Source organism: Hydra viridissima, unplaced genomic scaffold, assembly GCF_058129835.1.
Source record: "Hydra viridissima isolate aposymbiotic clone 2 unplaced genomic scaffold, HvirCarnegie_v1 scaffold_7, whole genome shotgun sequence".
Lineage (NCBI taxonomy): Eukaryota > Metazoa > Cnidaria > Hydrozoa > Anthoathecata > Hydridae > Hydra > Hydra viridissima.
This window is the reverse complement of record NW_028324306.1, coordinates 16,634,926-16,652,723: the sequence shown is the minus strand read 5'-3', so window position 1 is coordinate 16,652,723 and position 17,798 is coordinate 16,634,926. Positions and strand designations below refer to the sequence as shown.

The 17,798-nt window shown below is 29.6% G+C and overlaps 2 protein-coding genes across 2 annotated transcripts; both read left to right on the top strand.

Moving 5' to 3' along the window:
* Positions 1-5,911: 5,911 nt before the first annotated feature.
* On the top strand, positions 5,912-10,594 carry LOC145184339 (uncharacterized). Its single transcript, XM_080059986.2, has 6 exons — positions 5,912-6,183; positions 6,849-6,889; positions 7,582-7,660; positions 9,458-9,916; positions 9,993-10,192; positions 10,271-10,594. The coding sequence occupies exons 1-6, from the start codon at positions 6,138-6,140 to the stop codon at positions 10,517-10,519; spliced, it is 1,074 nt and encodes a 357-aa protein (XP_079916112.2). The 5' UTR covers positions 5,912-6,137; the 3' UTR covers positions 10,520-10,594.
* Positions 10,595-15,036: 4,442 nt separating this feature from the next.
* On the top strand, positions 15,037-17,795 carry LOC145185001 (DNA polymerase kappa-like). Its single transcript, XM_080060777.2, has one exon. The coding sequence runs from the start codon at positions 15,811-15,813 to the stop codon at positions 17,764-17,766; it is 1,956 nt and encodes a 651-aa protein (XP_079916903.2). The 5' UTR covers positions 15,037-15,810; the 3' UTR covers positions 17,767-17,795.
* Positions 17,796-17,798: the final 3 nt, after the last annotated feature.

Genomic DNA, 17,798 nt, shown 5'->3' with positions numbered 1-17,798 from the left:
TTTAGCTAACATACTTTAGCAACTTATGTGCTAAAATATGTTAGCTAAATAACTATTATATGCTAAAATATATGTTAGCTAGATAACTATTAACTTTATACCAAAGATATTTTACTGAAATATTGGTTGAAGTTAAGAAAAACACAAACAATCAGTGAAACTATTTTTTTTTTTAACTCTGGCAGAATTTGTGTAACTTTAAATAAATTAATTTGAAAGGACTCTCCTCATTAACTGATTTTCTGTTCTTGAGACAACGTTGTTTTTGATAAGTTTTAAAGTTTTTTAATTCTATTGGTCGCTGAATTAAAATAAGATACATCATGCTGTACCTTTTCATTATGCAATTATCATTCAAAACATATGAAAAATTATTAATTTATTTAAAATATAAGAATTGTGCGTATCTATACATGTATGAGATATGCAACAGGTAACTACGTAGCACATGCAACGAGCTTTCAAATATAATATTCATGAGTTGTTTTTTTAAATCGGGGCTCCAAACAATATCTTTAAGAAAAGCTATACACTTTAGCGCTTTAAATAGGTGTTCGAAGTTTATCTCTGTCTTATTCAGAATTTAATATACTTTCAGAAGTATTTGATGTATATATTAGCAATATAATATTAGGTGATACAAAGTGTATTTACGCTTAGAGTGATTTTTAAAATGTATTAACAACACAGAAGATGTTGCATGAAACTTGCGGACCAAATAATTAACATAATTCCGTTTAGAATACCTTTTTTTTCTTTCGGAAAATTAAAGTTGTGTGCTCTGATGTGATATGAGCGATATTGTCGCTTTAACTGAGATAAATGATCAAATGTTTTAAATCTGTACGTCTAATGTTATCGACATTAGGCAACAGAGGTATTAGTTTTTAGCACGCCATGCATCCGTAACGCCTCACTAAGTCAAAATCCAAAAAAACTAGCAAACCCTACCCCACCCCCACCCCACCCATCCACCCCCACCCAAAAAAAAACGATCGCTAAGAGCTAATAAATTGAGCTGTAATGTAACTAATACCACCAGAAGACTAGAAATAATTGCTTTTCAAGGATTCACCAAATTTTCACTTTTATTTTTTTTTTTAACCTATTATCTTTTTTTTTATTGCCAGCTTGCGCACAAAATGCTCGATTTAGTGTCACTCTTTTAAGTTTGATATGAAGATTGTCTTGAGCTTAAAAATTGTGATCATTCTGATGAACAGTATCAAATGATCTGAAGTTCATCCATAATACAGAATTTAGTAGATATTTTCCTTCACTTCATGAAATTTAGAATGAAAGGCAGAAATGTTATCCTGATGGTGTAGTGGTGACAGAAACATCTGCTTAAACTCCTCTACAGAGTATGTTTACTCATACTATGACAAGGATACTAACTTTTACTGAATGCCAAGACTCTATGAGAATATTCGCTGAGAGTTTGGGAAAATTTGAAAGTGTACTTCATTTGAAAGGAGGTTTTGAATTTGTTGCAATATATTTTTGTTTATAAGCTGTCAAAGTGGGTTTAAATAAAAATGTATTGATACTAATATTGGCGAGGCCCAAGTTAACGAGCGAAGCCTTTTTCAGATAGCAATTTTTCCACATAAATTACCGATAATGAAGGAAACAATGTGGTTGAATAAAAAGTCCTCTAGTACACATTATTGTTGACTACTACATCTCCAATATCAAAAGAAAACGAAAGAGTGAACTAGTTAAATTAAAGCTTTTATCTTTGGAGCTTTCTTCTCTGCATTCCTGGCTCAGATCTTTTGAGTATATTTTACATTTGGGATACAAGATTTACATTAAAAAATACTTTGCTAAATCCTCTTTTGAAAAAGCACCAGTAAAGAATAAAAAGAAGAATATTCAACAGAAGTTTAGAGAGGAACCCACGCCTTATAGTTGTTATGCTTAAACAGGATTCTGGCAACACTAATGATGGGAACACTCTTAGAAGGGCATATAAAAATATTGAGATCTTTGCTGATATAACAGGAGCAGTGGAAGATCCAATTATTATATTGAGGATAATACTAAAATTAGGATGCCACGATCATCGAGTTGAGCTCTGAAAGATTTTATCAGAATTGCTATGAACTTACTAATCTTATACTAGAAAAGTATTCTTGGTATGTAATTCCCTCAACTGTTTATAAGCTCTTGAAATATGAGGTGCAGATATCTTCGGCATTAGAAATGCCTATTGGTTTTTATATCTGAGAAATCACAAGAGGCCCTAAAAAAGGAAATTCGCGAAGCTAGATTGAACTATACAGGAAATGAACCAGTATCAATACCTTTTAATCAGAAGTGATGTAATATCTAACATTAGTTTCAAAAACCACAAGTCTGATAAAGGAAAACCACTTCCCCACTGAAATTTCCTCTTTGTTAATGACGTAAAAACAAAATAAAGCTGTTTTTGCTAATAACAGTTTTTTCTTTTTTTGTTTTGGTCATAGAAAAGTAAAATAAGGTAATGCGGTATTTTAGTTTTATGAATCAAAATTTTTTATTTTTGTGCACGTTATGTTTTGAGGAACCCAAATCTTTTTATTCAAATTACTATTTGCGCGCGTAAATAACAGTCACGCGTACGTGCGACTAGCATGCATCTAAGTACGTGTAAAGTTTATTTCTGATAACAAGTTTAAATTTTCTGACCCAAAAACGCAAGTATCGGTATATCACATGTTTAGGAAGTATTATATTTAATGGTCATATAATTTTTGCCGTTTTTCATCTTTCTTACTCACTGTGTGCCTTATTAGTAGGTGAAGTAACGCTAGAAGGGCGATACACATTAGCAATCTCATGCTCAAATTTTATATACATATTTGTATCACACGTAATCTTATGTCAATATCTGCTTAGAAAAGATAAATTCTTTTTATATTGGGACTTTATATGTAAAACAGAAAACAAAAAAAAACAAAAATAAGTTTTTTTAAATTGACAATTTCAAAACTTATAAATTTAGGATGGAGGGTGTCAGTTTCTTTCAACTCCTTTTAGGGAAGAGGTCGGAGGACACCACTTGGTGTTGAACAATCATTAAGAATTTTAGCCTATAGCTAACTATTAACATAAAATAAAAATTAATCAAAAATTTAAAAAGAACAAACAAAAGTGGAAAGCTCTGCCATAAAACTCACTTTAATCAAAGTGCTTTGTAGATCTAAACGAAGAAACTTGGATTCAAATTGTACATCTCACTAATATGTAAATTTAAAAATTAATAAGCACCACTTAATGATTTACCACTATTCTTGAAATCCATTTATGACTTTAGAAGTAGAACCCTAGAAAGTTCTTTCGACTAAATAATTTGCTTGAAGATGGTAAGCTGAGGTTAAAACTTTCGACATTGATCCTTCATTTGAATTATTGTATAGTCGTGGCAACATAAAAAGTTCATATAAAGATCTAGCTACCTTTTTCTTCATTTATTCTTGTAAACAGATTTTGCTTTAACCTTCTTTGAAAAGTAACCAAAAATGATTTGTACGAGATTTTTTTTCCATTTTTGTACGGGACATTTTTTCTTGAACACTTGACGATTAATCACTGCATCCACAATGATCCACATCAATGCCAAATATGTAGAAAATCAACTAAGTTATGTTATTTGACCTTTAATAAATATTACCTAAATATAATTGATAGCTTCCACCAAGTGGTCCTACCCCAGATGATGGTCGAGTAAAATGTTTTAAATAAGTTTGAAAAACATATTTGTCATGTGTATTTTAGTATTACAAGACCTTTGATGGACATCACGAAGGTATGGTTGATGGCGTACAGCAGGGACCAACATGTTTTGTTGGTTATTCAAAACATCTATCGTTATAAAACACACACATACTGTTCTTGATTACTACTTGCGCTCATAATCTGAAAGTCATTGCAATGACGACTTTTAGAAAGCATCACGTCACAGACAATTCAAAGGCTTCATTTAATTGCTTTGATTTACTTAGTCGATTTAAACGAGACAATCTCATATCAACTAAGTTTAAAAAATGAATACTTATGTTAATGTATTGAGCTTTGTTTAAGATTTCTCAATTAAACCTAATGAATACGAATTAAAACGTTCGGAAGACTAACAGTTTTCAATGGTTTAAAAGAAATTGATCAAGAATAAGTTGTATTCATATTTGTCTTTCTTTCATACTTTTATAATTTTCTATAATACCAGGGTAATTATATCTCTCGACTTTAAAAGTTGTTTCGTACGATTCAAAAAAAGTTTAAATAGAGCGTGGCACGGATCGGATGGTGCAATTAATTTCTTTTAATCTTCTTAATGTTCGTCCGTCGTACGCCGTCCATTAAACAGAGTGCTTAATTTTCTGCGCATCACACCATTATGTAATCAAGATCATCGTTGAGATTTTTCTTGATCTTAATAACTTCTTCAGGTTGTAATTTTACGATTTTGAATGGGATTGGTTTCGTTGTTTTAAGATATCGTGTTCATTTTTTTTCCTTCATACGTATTCTGTCATAACTTATCGATTTACTTTGTATCTAATTTTTCACTCGTGCCAGCCAGCAAACGACCGTTTATAACTTGTTTGATTTCGCATAACAGAGTTTCGATTTTCTTTCATGACAGTATGAGTTTACCAACTGCTTTCTTAAAAGTGACTTTCACAAATCTAACTAAAGCTCATAAAACCAACATCACTGCGGAGAAGTAGAAAGAATATATATATATATTAACATCATTCTGGAGCATAAATTGTTTTCTTACCTTCGAATGAAACAGTCGAGAATCATCTATGATTATTACATCAGGAAATATTATGATGACGAAACGTTTAAAATCTAATAAATTGAAACAAATTATATTTTGATTTATTACAATTTGTTTAATCAATTGATTGCTATGCATGCTTTATAAGTTATTCCAATATTTCGGAAATTTCCCCTAAAAAACTGGGTTGGAAAACTTGCGTTGTATCCTCAACAAATAATTTATTCTAAATTTAAATTATATAAAATATCTTGTATCGGTAGCATCGCTACTCTACGATAAAAATATTTTTGCCAGGTTGGGTCGTATACTAAACTTTGACATTTAATCCGGTGATCCAAACAAAAGAAAATTAAAAAGTTTAAGGAATTGTCAATTATTTAAGTGAAATAAAATAGTTTTCACTAGTTTTAAAAAGTTGTTTTCATTTTATTTTATTTTTTTTTTAAAAAAATCAATTTATTTTAATATATTTTTTCGATTGGTGCAAATATTAAATTTATACTAAGTTTTATTTTTTTACAGAGCATATGTAATGAACTTAATAATTTGACTTTTAATCTGTCTTCCTTTTTGAGGACAAGTGATTCTAGAAGATGAGGTTTAAAAAATACATAAAAGTTTAATTACAAAACAAAATTATATCCTATATAAGGTAATATTATCACTAGTAGAAACCACAGCGGGATAAAAAAGATGGCGAATCAGATGTGAGAAATAAAATAAATGCTGATGATTTTAACAGTCAATAGCTTGAAAAATATTGACTTTCAAATCTTTGTTTTAGTACGATTCTTAATCAGAATGAAATTCTCTAACTTAATGAATCATAAAAAAGGGGGCGCCAACCAACAACTTTCCGTGATTTGCTTACACAAAGGTCGATAGAATATATACCTTTTTAAAAAAAGCACCCTGTTTTTTTAAAAAAAATACCCCCAACCTCTCTCTAAACTACTTCACTCTCTACGACTGTTAATACAACAAAAAACTTTGTTAAATCTTTCACTCTTTTCGAGATTTGGTTAATTGCGATTTTATATTTTGTTAGCGGTGAAATCTTGCTCATTTGTTCATGATATTGGAGTCCAGTGTGCTGCGCGCGCATTATTACAAAAAATTCCTTCCTAGTTCACTTTCTTCTCTATATTTTACCTGCTGTAGATCTCGCCGTTATCGTAGTACAACAACTGTTACTGATTTATTCACACCATATATCAATTATTTGTTCCTACATTTTATTTAACTAATCTATTCATTTTGACTTTATAGAATATTAAGAAAAAAAATTAGATAGATACATATCTTGATCGTTTTCCATAGTAAGCAGATCAGCTAATCAGCTGACTTCAATCAGCAAAAAATGCCAAATAATGAAGATGAGCCAGTAAAGAAACGCCATTTCAAAGGTAGCGATATTAATTTAATTGCTAATAAGATGGTTATCCAGTTTTTCCCTGTAAATGGTTCACTCACAGGATTTTTTATTGGTATTACTAAAACCACTGACTGACATTCAATATAAATCATTAACAAATAGATATCTAAATACATAGTTGATGGCTCCTCAAAGATTATCAAAATTACAAGCCTCTCTATCACCAGGAATTAAATCCTCTGTGTTAATGATAAATATTATTCTACAGGTTCAATAATGAATATTACAACAAAGTAAAATCTTGATTTTTTTGGTATTGCAATAGAATTTTAACAAATTTTTGGTTGCATAATTTTTTAATTCACAAAAGTCCAAAAATTTAATAAGCTAAATTTAAAAAGCTAAATTTAAATGTGGTATGGCTGTTCATGCCTATTTTTCTACAAATCATGGTTGTACTGTTTATTGATAACATTGATCAAAAAGTTAATGGTCTAATAAGTCATTCTGTCTTGATTTATTTTAGGTGGCAATGGCAATTCATCTGTTTTTGGGAAATCTTCAGTCTCTTTTAGTTTTGGCTTCACTCGGAAATTTAAACATTTATGTCAATTACTAATCTCTAACATCTCCCTTTCTTAAAAAAATTTAGTTATTGATTAATATTTCAATTAATTGCTTTATTTCTTTTTTTAGAAGCTGTAGAGGATAGCACTGGAAGTGATTCATCTGAAAGCGTAAGTTTTTTTTTTTGATTTTGTTTATCTTAAATATGTAGGTATGAAAACATGTAGTCATTTTATCTAGTATAGTTTTTTTTTTTTTAAAAAAAAATGTATTATAAATTCCAATGAGTCTGCTATGTTGTTAGTTAATTTATTTACCTTATAAGCATTTGTCAAAGTGCAACCCTTTTCACGAAAATGTGTGATATAAAAGAAAAAAATTGTAGTCGTTTTCTTTGCTGATAAATATCTGTTTCAAGTGTGAAAAGGGTTGAGACCATTATTAATTAAAATAACTCCTTTAGAGTATAAATTTATAAAATATGTTATGCAGAATCTTATTATAATTAGTTATATACCCATGTCATAGTGAGTAGTGTGTATAGTTTAACTTTGTGTCCAAACTTCCCTTAAGAATATTATTTTCTGTGGTAATCACATTTTCTTGGTATAATTTAAATGCCAGAGACACGAAGTTTGCTGCAGTTGATGTTGACATTTATGATCACTAAGTGTGAAGTACAATTCCTGCTAGGTATGTATTCCAGGTTTGTATGACGTGAATGTAACAAACAAAAGCAAGAAGAAGAACAAGCTTTTAAAGCTGCTCCTTTGTTTCTTTGCGTTGCATATGATCTAAAATATCACTTTTGTTATTGTGAATTTAAAAAAATTAGAATCTTTATTTGAAATATGTTGTTTAGCCATGTCCTTCTCCACCTCTTCTCCTTGCCCAAGTTCCGACATTGAATGGTTCAGTTGAAGATGATAATATAATATCAGGTATATTTTTATTGTGTGTAACTTTGAAGCAGTATTATAAATGTTTTTAAATTAAGGCCATGTTAGTAACATTAACAATGGGACATGGATATTAACTGTGATAAATGTTTGCTTTTTTTTTAACCAAAATCCTAAAGTATTTTTTCAGCATATACAGTTTTTCAATTTAACATTTTAAAAAAATATCTGCAATTACATTAGGTTGTGATTGATGGCCTCATTCAGAGATTCATGATTTATGCAAATGGAACAATAATTTGGTATTAGTTGGCTAACCAACGCTTTTAATGACAAAAATTTTTTTATTCTAATTAAGTCAGCTTAAACTTATTTTCTTATTAATGTATCTGTATAATCAAAAGTTACGTATAAAGCATGTGTGTCAATATTTAAATAAATGATTGTGTATCAGTATTTAAATAGCGTGTAGATGACATGTTAGTTGTGCTCATTAAGTACCACTTACTAAACCAAATGTTTTCTTACACATATTTTGGTGTTCATAATAGCAGCTTTTAATCTGTAAAAATCTTTTTTTTTTTTTTTTTTTTTTTTTTTTTTTTTTTTTTTTTTTTTTTTTTTTTTTTAACCATTTAAAACAATTCTTATGAAAATGATTAATGAGTGTTTAAGTATTGTACTTACAATACCAAATAAATAAATGCACAATTAGTTGGTGGATCATTAAGGAAGGTCTGAACACATTCATTTTAAATCAGGTTTTAATATACTTATATTTAATGGCAGTATATTTAATTAGTTTTTTAGACAATTTTAAAGATGGTTTTGTTATAATTAAAACTGTTTCAATTCCTCCAGCATATCGTTGTTTGGTATTTCAAAACCATCTAGGTGTCTTTAACTCAAATCCACTGTCAAATGCAATTATTACTAATTTATTTTTTAGATTTAACATTTTTAAAGCTTTGAATTTTTTCTACCTTTTTGTTTAGTTGTTTTTTAATTTATCTTAATAGAAAACAATTTCAAAAACAAAACAAAAAAAAAATGCTAAATAGCTTTTGAAATTTATGATTACAGTTAAATCTAGTCAAGTATTCATCCTCTAAAGTTAAAATTATGCACAAGTCTTGTAAATTTGTGACTTTTATTCAACCAATATTTTTTCCAAAGTCTGCCAATATGTTTTTTTTTTATACTCTCCTAGAGTATGATATGCAACCCATATAGTTTTTGGCTTCGAATTTACTTACTCTTCCTCTACACCTTCATGTTTTTGCATTTCTGTAAATTCTTCAATTCTAACATATATAAAGGTAATAAATATGTCTTCTTGCATTACAGACAGAGAAGGACCACACTCAGAATTATTGGCAGATAATGAATTCAGAGATCTCCAGCACCACAAATAAACATCTAGCACCACTTTTTTTCTTGAGCATGATCTCACTTAGTTTTAGTAGCAAAAAAGTCAAAAACTCTATAAAAAGTAGTTTTGAGTTCTTTAAATGTTTGATTAAATTAGTTTTTTTTATTATCTGAACATTGTATTATTATTTTTAAAAAAAAGATATTGAAAACAACTTCACTTTTCACGTAAAATACTTCCCAAGAATCCACTTTTACTTTTTTTATAATTTCAACAAAATAAAACTTTTTTACTAAAATTGGGGATCAAGTCTCTCTTAATTTCATATTTATAATTTTACCTGTATTTAATAAGTTATTCATTTTCACCAGTAAAAAAATATTATCTTTCTACGAATTGAGGCAGCTGTGTTGTTATTTGTGTGTATCTTATTGCAATTTTTTAACGTCGGTTTCTCGTTTTGATAGGCTCCGATGTCAGTTACAAAAACAGATCCAATCATGATAAAAGTGTTGAACAAGATGATAAAAAGAAAACTTGGGACCGTAAAGATAAAAGTAGAAGTAGAAGTCTTGAACGAAACAAAGATAAACGGAAAAACTCACTCAGTCCTAGACGTAAAAGATCTCGGACGCCTCCTAGAAAAAGGCGATCTCGTAGTCGAAGCTTTGAGCGTAAAAGAAAGTCACGGAGCAGGAGTCCAGACAGAAAGCGTCGAAGATCACGAAGTGCTGAGCGAAGAAGAAGATCGCGTAGTCGAAGCAAAGAAAGTAAAAAACGATCTCGTAGTCCTGAAAGAAGGCGTAGTTCTCCAAGGCGGAGGAGAAGTTTTAGTCGAAGTGTTAGTCCCCCAAGAAGGTATTGCAGTAAATGGGCTAAACCTTCAACTGGTCTAACAAGAGCTGTTTTACCAGCTAATCCATCTAGTGAGTGTCTAAAGTTTATAAAGAACAAATTTTGCCTACATTTAAAAAATGGATTACAAAATAAAGTTTATTTTAGATAAAAAGTCGAAAGAAGTTTCTACCGAAGAGGTCGAACAGCGGTTAGCAGAACATTTAATAGCTGTGAAAGAGAAAAATGCGGAGGAAGCAAAACGCATCAATTTACCCGGATATCTTAATCCTGCTATGATCAATGTTCAGCAATTTAAACAAGTACAAGACAAACGCAAATTGCTTTGGAGTAAGGCTAAAGATAAGGTAATTAAAAGAAACTACAAATTAAATTTCAAGACATATAAATAGCTGTATAACAAAAAGTATTTTTTTGATTTATAGAAGGAAGGTGCGAGCCAGTGGGTCGGAGCTTTTGAAGATCAAAGTAACGATGAGAAATTTAAGAGGTTGATGGGTATTCAGGGAATACAAGTTGACGCTGCGAAATCATCTAAGATTCAAGAGAGTAAAAAAGTATTAGACAATCTTGAAAAAGAGTACGAAAAGTCACGTGCTTTTCAATTATCACGTGGGGCAGGTGGAATTACTGGTATAGGACTAGGATTTGGTTCTCTGGCGCAATCGCCATGATAATGCTTTTTCAAATTTTTTTATCTCTTGTTAAGTGTTGCCTTTTATTTTTCTGTAAATATAATTTATCACAAAGTGATATTCCTTCATCTCTGTTCATGAACAAAAGTAAATAACTGTAAATATTTCTCTCCAATCACGAAATGATGATTGAAGTTTAAGTCATGCAATAGAGATATTTATACTATTGGAATTATCAATTATTCTGTCTTCTTAAAACAGAGAAATGTATTGTTGATTTTCTATTATTATTTAGTCAGCATTTTATTAACTGCGCTTCAAAAAAATCTTTTTAAATATTTCGTTAATCTAGTTTTATAACACCTGTAAATTAGAGATTTTATTGGTTCAGATTTTTTTTTACTTAATTATATTCCGAACTTAAATACTGTTGCACTAAGTTAGAGGTTGTACGAGAAACTGTCAGACTGGTTATATGGTCAATTTAAATAATTCTGGGACATCTAAAGATCGGTTTTCAATTTATCCCTAATTCTCGAATTCGATGTTAATTTAAAATAATAGAGTTATGCATTAGCCAATTTAATACGCCGTTCTACTGGTATTTTCTCCTTGCTTTGACGTCCTTCTTTAGTCGCCTATCCTGCACATTATTAAAATGTCTAAAATTTTCTGGAACCTTGTCAAAATAACATTGGAGAAAAGAAAGTTTTTCGTTTTTTCTGTACTAATGGGATTAGAATATCTCTAGCCTACTGAAAATTAGTAATAATCTGTTATTTCCTGGAATGATTTTAAAGGGTTAACGGAATTCAGACTATGCACAGTGAGCCAGTAGGTGGACAAAATGGGAAAAATTTTAGTTGTCTAATCTTGAAAACTTATTTAATTTTAGTATCTATATATACTAGGAGCAATTTATTGATAACTTATTTATATTAAATCCCTTAGTTACCAGGACTCTAAGCATTTGAATATTGAAATTAAAAAAAAAAAAAAAAAGAAATTTTAAATAAGTATCTACGTTTTTGAAAAAAAAAATTAGTACATGCTATTCTAGAGTATTTAGAGATAAGAAAAACCAATGTGAAATAAATTTGTCATAGCATGTTATCTCAGTTATACTTTGAAAATCACAGATTAAAAAAAAAAAATTCCTTAGGAAATTTATTTTTTGTCGCACTATAACTAATAATTACCACAATTTGCCATGTGCTGTCTTATATTTATTTGAGCTATATAATGCTTCAATCGAATTTTAATTGATTGCTCGTCCCCTTAAATCCCCGTTCAGATTTTATATATGTTTTAACTTAGTTGCTATGGTACTAAATTTTGCATAGCAACAACTCATTTTTACATTAACGTTGTTTTAAAAGTATTTTACTTGCGCTGAGTACACAATATTAGGGGTATGTATTAAAATGAGATTCACAATTCTTATGAGATTATTTTTTTGGTTAGTATGGATACCTTACTTTGCATAGCATACGAACAACATATTTTTGGTAGTTGTTAGTAATTTAATTACTAACACTAACAGTAATTTAATTACTTTTAATTTTAATTACTAACACTTGTAGTAACTTAATAAATAACAAATATTAGTAGTTCGGGCGGCATATATAACATTAAACTTTTAAATACAAAATACTTGTTACAATAATTATTTAGATATGGTTTTTTTAAACTTAGACATTCATAATTTTCTCCAAAAAAACAATCTTAGTATTTCAAAACAAAATATTACTGAAGATATATTGAAATTTATTCAGCCAAAATTTGCTGATTTTAAAGACGTTGATTTTAGACATGCTGTTCAACGATTTGTTTACTTATATAAAAAAAAAGTGGAAATCTGCAAACTATACTGTCATAAATTTTGAAAAGAAGTTTGTGAACTGGCTTAATGAATATTTAGTTGTCAGAAAAAAAGACAATGAACCAACTGCAAGTAGACGTGGTCGAAAACCAGTTGCATTTGATAATAGTTCTAATAAAACTAAAAAACGGCGTGTATCTTGTTTAATTGAATCTCATTCATCCAATTAATTATTTTTTGCTGCTAATAAAAAATTTAGAGATGCATCTATTGTTATTGCTGCCAAGAACGTTTTAAATATTTCAAATACAGATAAAGCAACTAAATATTCAGCAGATGAAGCACTGGCTTTAATAATTGATGCAAGTCTGACAAACGCTTCCTGTCAATTGATTAGAAGCGGAGCCTTGGAGAAAGAATATAACATTTACCCCGCTTACAATGATGTCAGAGATGCAAAATTGAAATGTTATCCTGCAAACATAAAAGTGGAGGACTATTCAGCTTCAGTTCCTTTAAAAGATTTAATAATTCATACTTTGATAAGAATCTGTGGAGTTCGGGAACCTGTGCTAAGGCACTTGATATTAAACGACAAAGCAATAAAAACAATCACACTAAAGTGTAAGGCTAGTTTTGATGGTGCTACTGGCTAAAGCATTTATAAATAAGTTTTATCAGAACCCGACATTAACAGATATTTAAAGCGTGAAGAATCATTACTTGTGTAGTACCATTAGATTTGACTGGATTTAACAACAGCAACTAAAAGGTACCTATTTGAGAAATCAAAAGTCGTCCTCCACAGCCTATTGTAGACCCATAAGATTTGCATACAAAATGGAATCCAAGGAATCTGTGATTGAAGAAGATCAGTACATTAAAAGTGAGATAGAAAGCTTGGATATGATTTTATTAGAGGTTTGCAGATCTTCTATTGAAGTGAATTGTATTATTGAACTTACAATGATTGATGGGAAGGTTCAAACGATATTATTGTTTTATAATTTTTAGATGCAATTTAAAATTGACTATGTTTTTTTGCACTATTTTTTGCTTTTATTATTCCTAAAACATTATTTACCTAAATACTCAATTGTTATTCAATAGAGGTGGGTCAAAAATCCGATAAAATATTCAAATATCAATTTACTACTTTGTAACTAAGGAGAGTATCCGGTAACTAAGCAATATAAGTATCCATAGCAACTAACTTTAAAAAATTATCACTTTTGTAAGAAGTGTGATTTCATATTGGTACTCATGCCAAATTTAGTGAATATAGCACTTATAAAATATCTGCAGATAACAAAATAGGTTGTTGCTAAGCAAAATAAAGGTATCCTTAGCAAAGAAATAAAAAAATATTACCTTCATAAAAAGCACAGACATCATATTAGTACTCATACTAATTTTAGTGAATATAGCTCTAACATTAAATTAGTTACGAATTTTGTCCAGTAAAAGTGAATTCTGGCCACTGTGCTTGTCTTTTTTTTAGCACTTTGGGACCATCAAGTATATTAGATTTTAACTTTTCTATATTGGGCTAAAAGAAAGTTGTTAATGAGTTAAACCAAACGTAATTCCACACAACCTAGATATTCACAGCTAAAATCATTTAAAAAGACTGAACAAACCCATTTGAAGAACTATATAGGACTCACATAAAGGTGTTTTTGAAATCCTTTAATTTTGTCCGAGCCAGAAATCTCAATTTAAATATAAGTTATATAAAATTATAAGATGTTCCATCAAACATTTTTTCTTAAAAAACACGTTTAAAATGGTATTTACAGTCAAAATTAAGATTCTGAAAGATGGAGATGATATTGAAAAAATTTCAAACTTTATCATCAGAAATTTCGTTTTGATTAGAAAGGGAATTTTTTTTGAAAATTTCTGGTATTTAAAGATTTATCAATTTCGGTTTTTATTCTAATCATTTACTTTTGTAAAAAAAAAAAAAATTTGTCAGGTAGTAGTAGCCAACAACGCAATTGAAAAATTGTTTTATTTCGAATGACCGGGCCAGCGCTTATACCGCTTTAGTTTTCCATCTTCCGAATGATCAGATCAGCACTTGTACAGCTTTAGTTTCTTATTCACTGAAGAATCCGAGTGGGGATTTATTGCTTGAGAGGATGAATGTTTTTCCACAAATTCTGCATCACAGTTGAAAACAGCATGGGCTTTTGGTACAACTGTAACTGAAAGAAAGAAAGATATTTTGAAATTTTAATTTGGGAGGGTATGAGCGAGTAAATCAAGACACCCATATGTAGCATGTATATGATACTTTACATTTAAAAAAATTCATTGAAGAAACTGGGTCGCCGTACGTTTAACTTCATTAACGGGCTCAATTCAAATCCGTTTTTTAAATCCCCCCTTAAAATCGAACTTTTCTCTGGGATCATGGCCCCATGATAAGTAATAGAGGCTTTGTGGAAAGAAAGGGAAATGGACCTAAGAAACATTTTCCCCAACCCTTTTCTTTAACCTTTTGGTCAATAACCAAAACTGGGTACTGAAATTTTCAGCATAGAATAAAAATGCAATAATTGATAAATTATTTGTGTGTTAAAAAAAAGGTGGGCTTATCCTCCTTTCCTCTACCTCCTTGGTTATCATTCTTAGAAAACTATTTTGGAATCTTTAAGATGGCTTTTGAGTTACCTTCGTGGAGGTTACAAAACTAATAATGTACACCCTTCCCCATAGTGGTAATCGAGTTAAACATTTTCACAAGTCAACATCTAATAAAAACACAAAAACTTGAAGTAATCTGTTTAGGTATATTAAAACCATCTTATGTGAAAAAAAACAAAAAAAAAACAACAACAAACAAAACAGAGAGAAAATGTTTAATTATCACGTTTCTCTTTTGTATTTTGATTAAGATACAAGAGGAAGATCTGTTTAAAGATTTTTTAACGTTGAAAAAACAAGAAAAAAATTTATAATTCTTGCCCATTGAACTTTCAAAGTTAGTGTAAAGCTAAAATAGTCTCAATTAATTTTTAAATGTAGGTATTGTAAAATGTTGCCTCTCCTGTTGATTTAGTAATATTTTTTGTATGTCCGGTTGTAGCTTTATAAGTCTGTATGCCGATACAAAAACATTTTTCACAGGAAAATAAAACTTGATTTCTTAAACACACAATATTTACATATAACAAAGCTTGCAATTTGATTTTTGTAAGCTATTCTAATTAGATTTAGTTCATGCTCTTTGTATTGATAGTGTAACAATATTAAAAGAATTATTGTACTAAGTCTATTGTACTCCAGTAATCAAATCCAAAAAAATAAAATTAGGAATTGGAAATTGAACATCCTTAGACTAGCACACCAAATAATTTTGAGTTTTGATTAATCATACTTAATTGATTTAAAATTACCTAATTTATAACACTAATAAGTTTTGAGTGGTAATTTCTTAAACTATTCAATCTTTATTTTGTTGATTTATTTCTATATTACTTCATTATTTTTTTTTTAGAAAATGAGTAGCATTTCAGCTCAATCTAATAATGTAGAATCAAAAGAGATATTAAATGAATTTAGTAGAGAAACAGCACTAGAGTTATCCCATTTTAAGAGAAATATGTTGAATGATCATAAAGCTGGTATGCAGGGTTTAGATAAAGAAAGAATCAACAAAATAATCTATGAAGCAAGTAAAGGCTCAAAGTTTTATGAAAATGAGCTAAGAAAAGAAAGAAAAACAAAAGAAAAAATTGAACAAATGCACATTGAATTATCAAAATTTAGTGAAAATGAAAAAAAAACTGCATTTAGGCAGAGCAATTTAATTTATGAAAAGCTGTCCAAACAAGTTGACTTGACGCGGATGTTGGTTCATATTGATATGGATGCTTTTTATGCAGCAGTTGAGATGAGGGATTGTCCAGAATTGCAAAATGTTCCTATGGCCGTAGGATGTACTGCGATGTTATCAACTTCAAATTATTTGGCTAGGCGTTTTGGTGTCAGAGCTGCTATGCCAGGATTTATTGCAAAAAAACTATGCCCTCAGTTAGTCATTGTTCCACTTCATTTTGAAAAGTATCAGAAAGTAAGCATGGAAGTACAAGAAATTTTTCAAGAATATGATCCAAATTTTTTGCAACTGTCTCTAGATGAAGCTTACTTAGATTTGACAGAATACATTAAAGATATTAACAAATCAGTGACTAATGAAGTACAGACCAAAGATTTAGTTGAAGTTATTGTTGAAGAGATTCGTAATAAAATATTTGAAAAAACTAAATTGACTTCTAGTGCAGGTATTGCCCCAAATATGATGTTGTCAAAAATATGCTCTGATATCAATAAACCAAATGGGCAATTTTACTTAAAACCAGATAGTGCTACAATTAGTACATTTATCAAAAATCTACCAATTCGTAAAGTTTTTGGTATCGGGAATGTTTCAGAACAGTTGTTAAAATCACTTGGTGTATTAACATGCAATGACTTATATGAGAAGCGTAATATATTGTATCTTTTGTTTTCAGAAGGTACATTTACTCATTTCATGCAAACTGCTCTAGGAATTTCATCAAATCATCTGGAACATAGCATGCGTAAAAGTATGAGTGTAGAACGAACTTTTCAAGATATTTCTAATAAAGAAGAACTTCTGAAAATTTGTCAAACTATGGCTGAAAACTTAGCAAATGATTTGTTCAGAGAAAATCTTTGTGGTCATACTGTTACATTGAAATATAAGCTATCATCATTTATTACAAAGACTCGAGCAAAAACTGTTTCAGGATTAGTTTCTGGTGCAGAAGAACTGTTTTTAATTGCAAAAGAACTTCTTTTAAATGAAATGCAAACTTATAAAGAAGGTGAATTCATTTTGAGACTTATGGGTATTCGCATCTCCCAATTGAATAATCAAAAAAGCTCAAAGCAAAAAACTGTTGACCGTTTCTTTAACAACAATGATGTTTTTGACAAAAGGTTAATGCAAGAATGTCCTATATGTGGAAATTGGTTTAGAAATAGTAGAATTCAAATCCATGTAACCAAATGTCTGTCTCAATCAAATGAGCCTGATAAAACTCTCAAATCAAATGAGCCTGATAAGACTCTTAGTAAACCAGAGTTTAAAAATCAAAAAAATGAAAGCAAAATTTTAATTCCTCAAGAATCAACTGGTGAAACTATTTTAAATGCTGATGTTTGTCCCACTAATACAGAATCAGCAATTATTTCAAAAACTTGTTCAAAGAATTATACAGTTAAATGCCCTGTTTGTGGAGCTTCCATTAGATGTAACATAAACTCTCATATAGATTCTTGTTTAAATAAAGAAGCTGTGAAAGTTCTGGTTAAGGATTCAATGAACCAGGAAGTTTTAAAAAATTCAAAAAAGCGAAAATCTCTAAATAATGACATAGTAGTACAGCCAGAGAAAAAAACATTACTTTCATTTTGGGAAAAAAAGTAATTAAATATTCCTACAAGTCTAAACAAAAATAT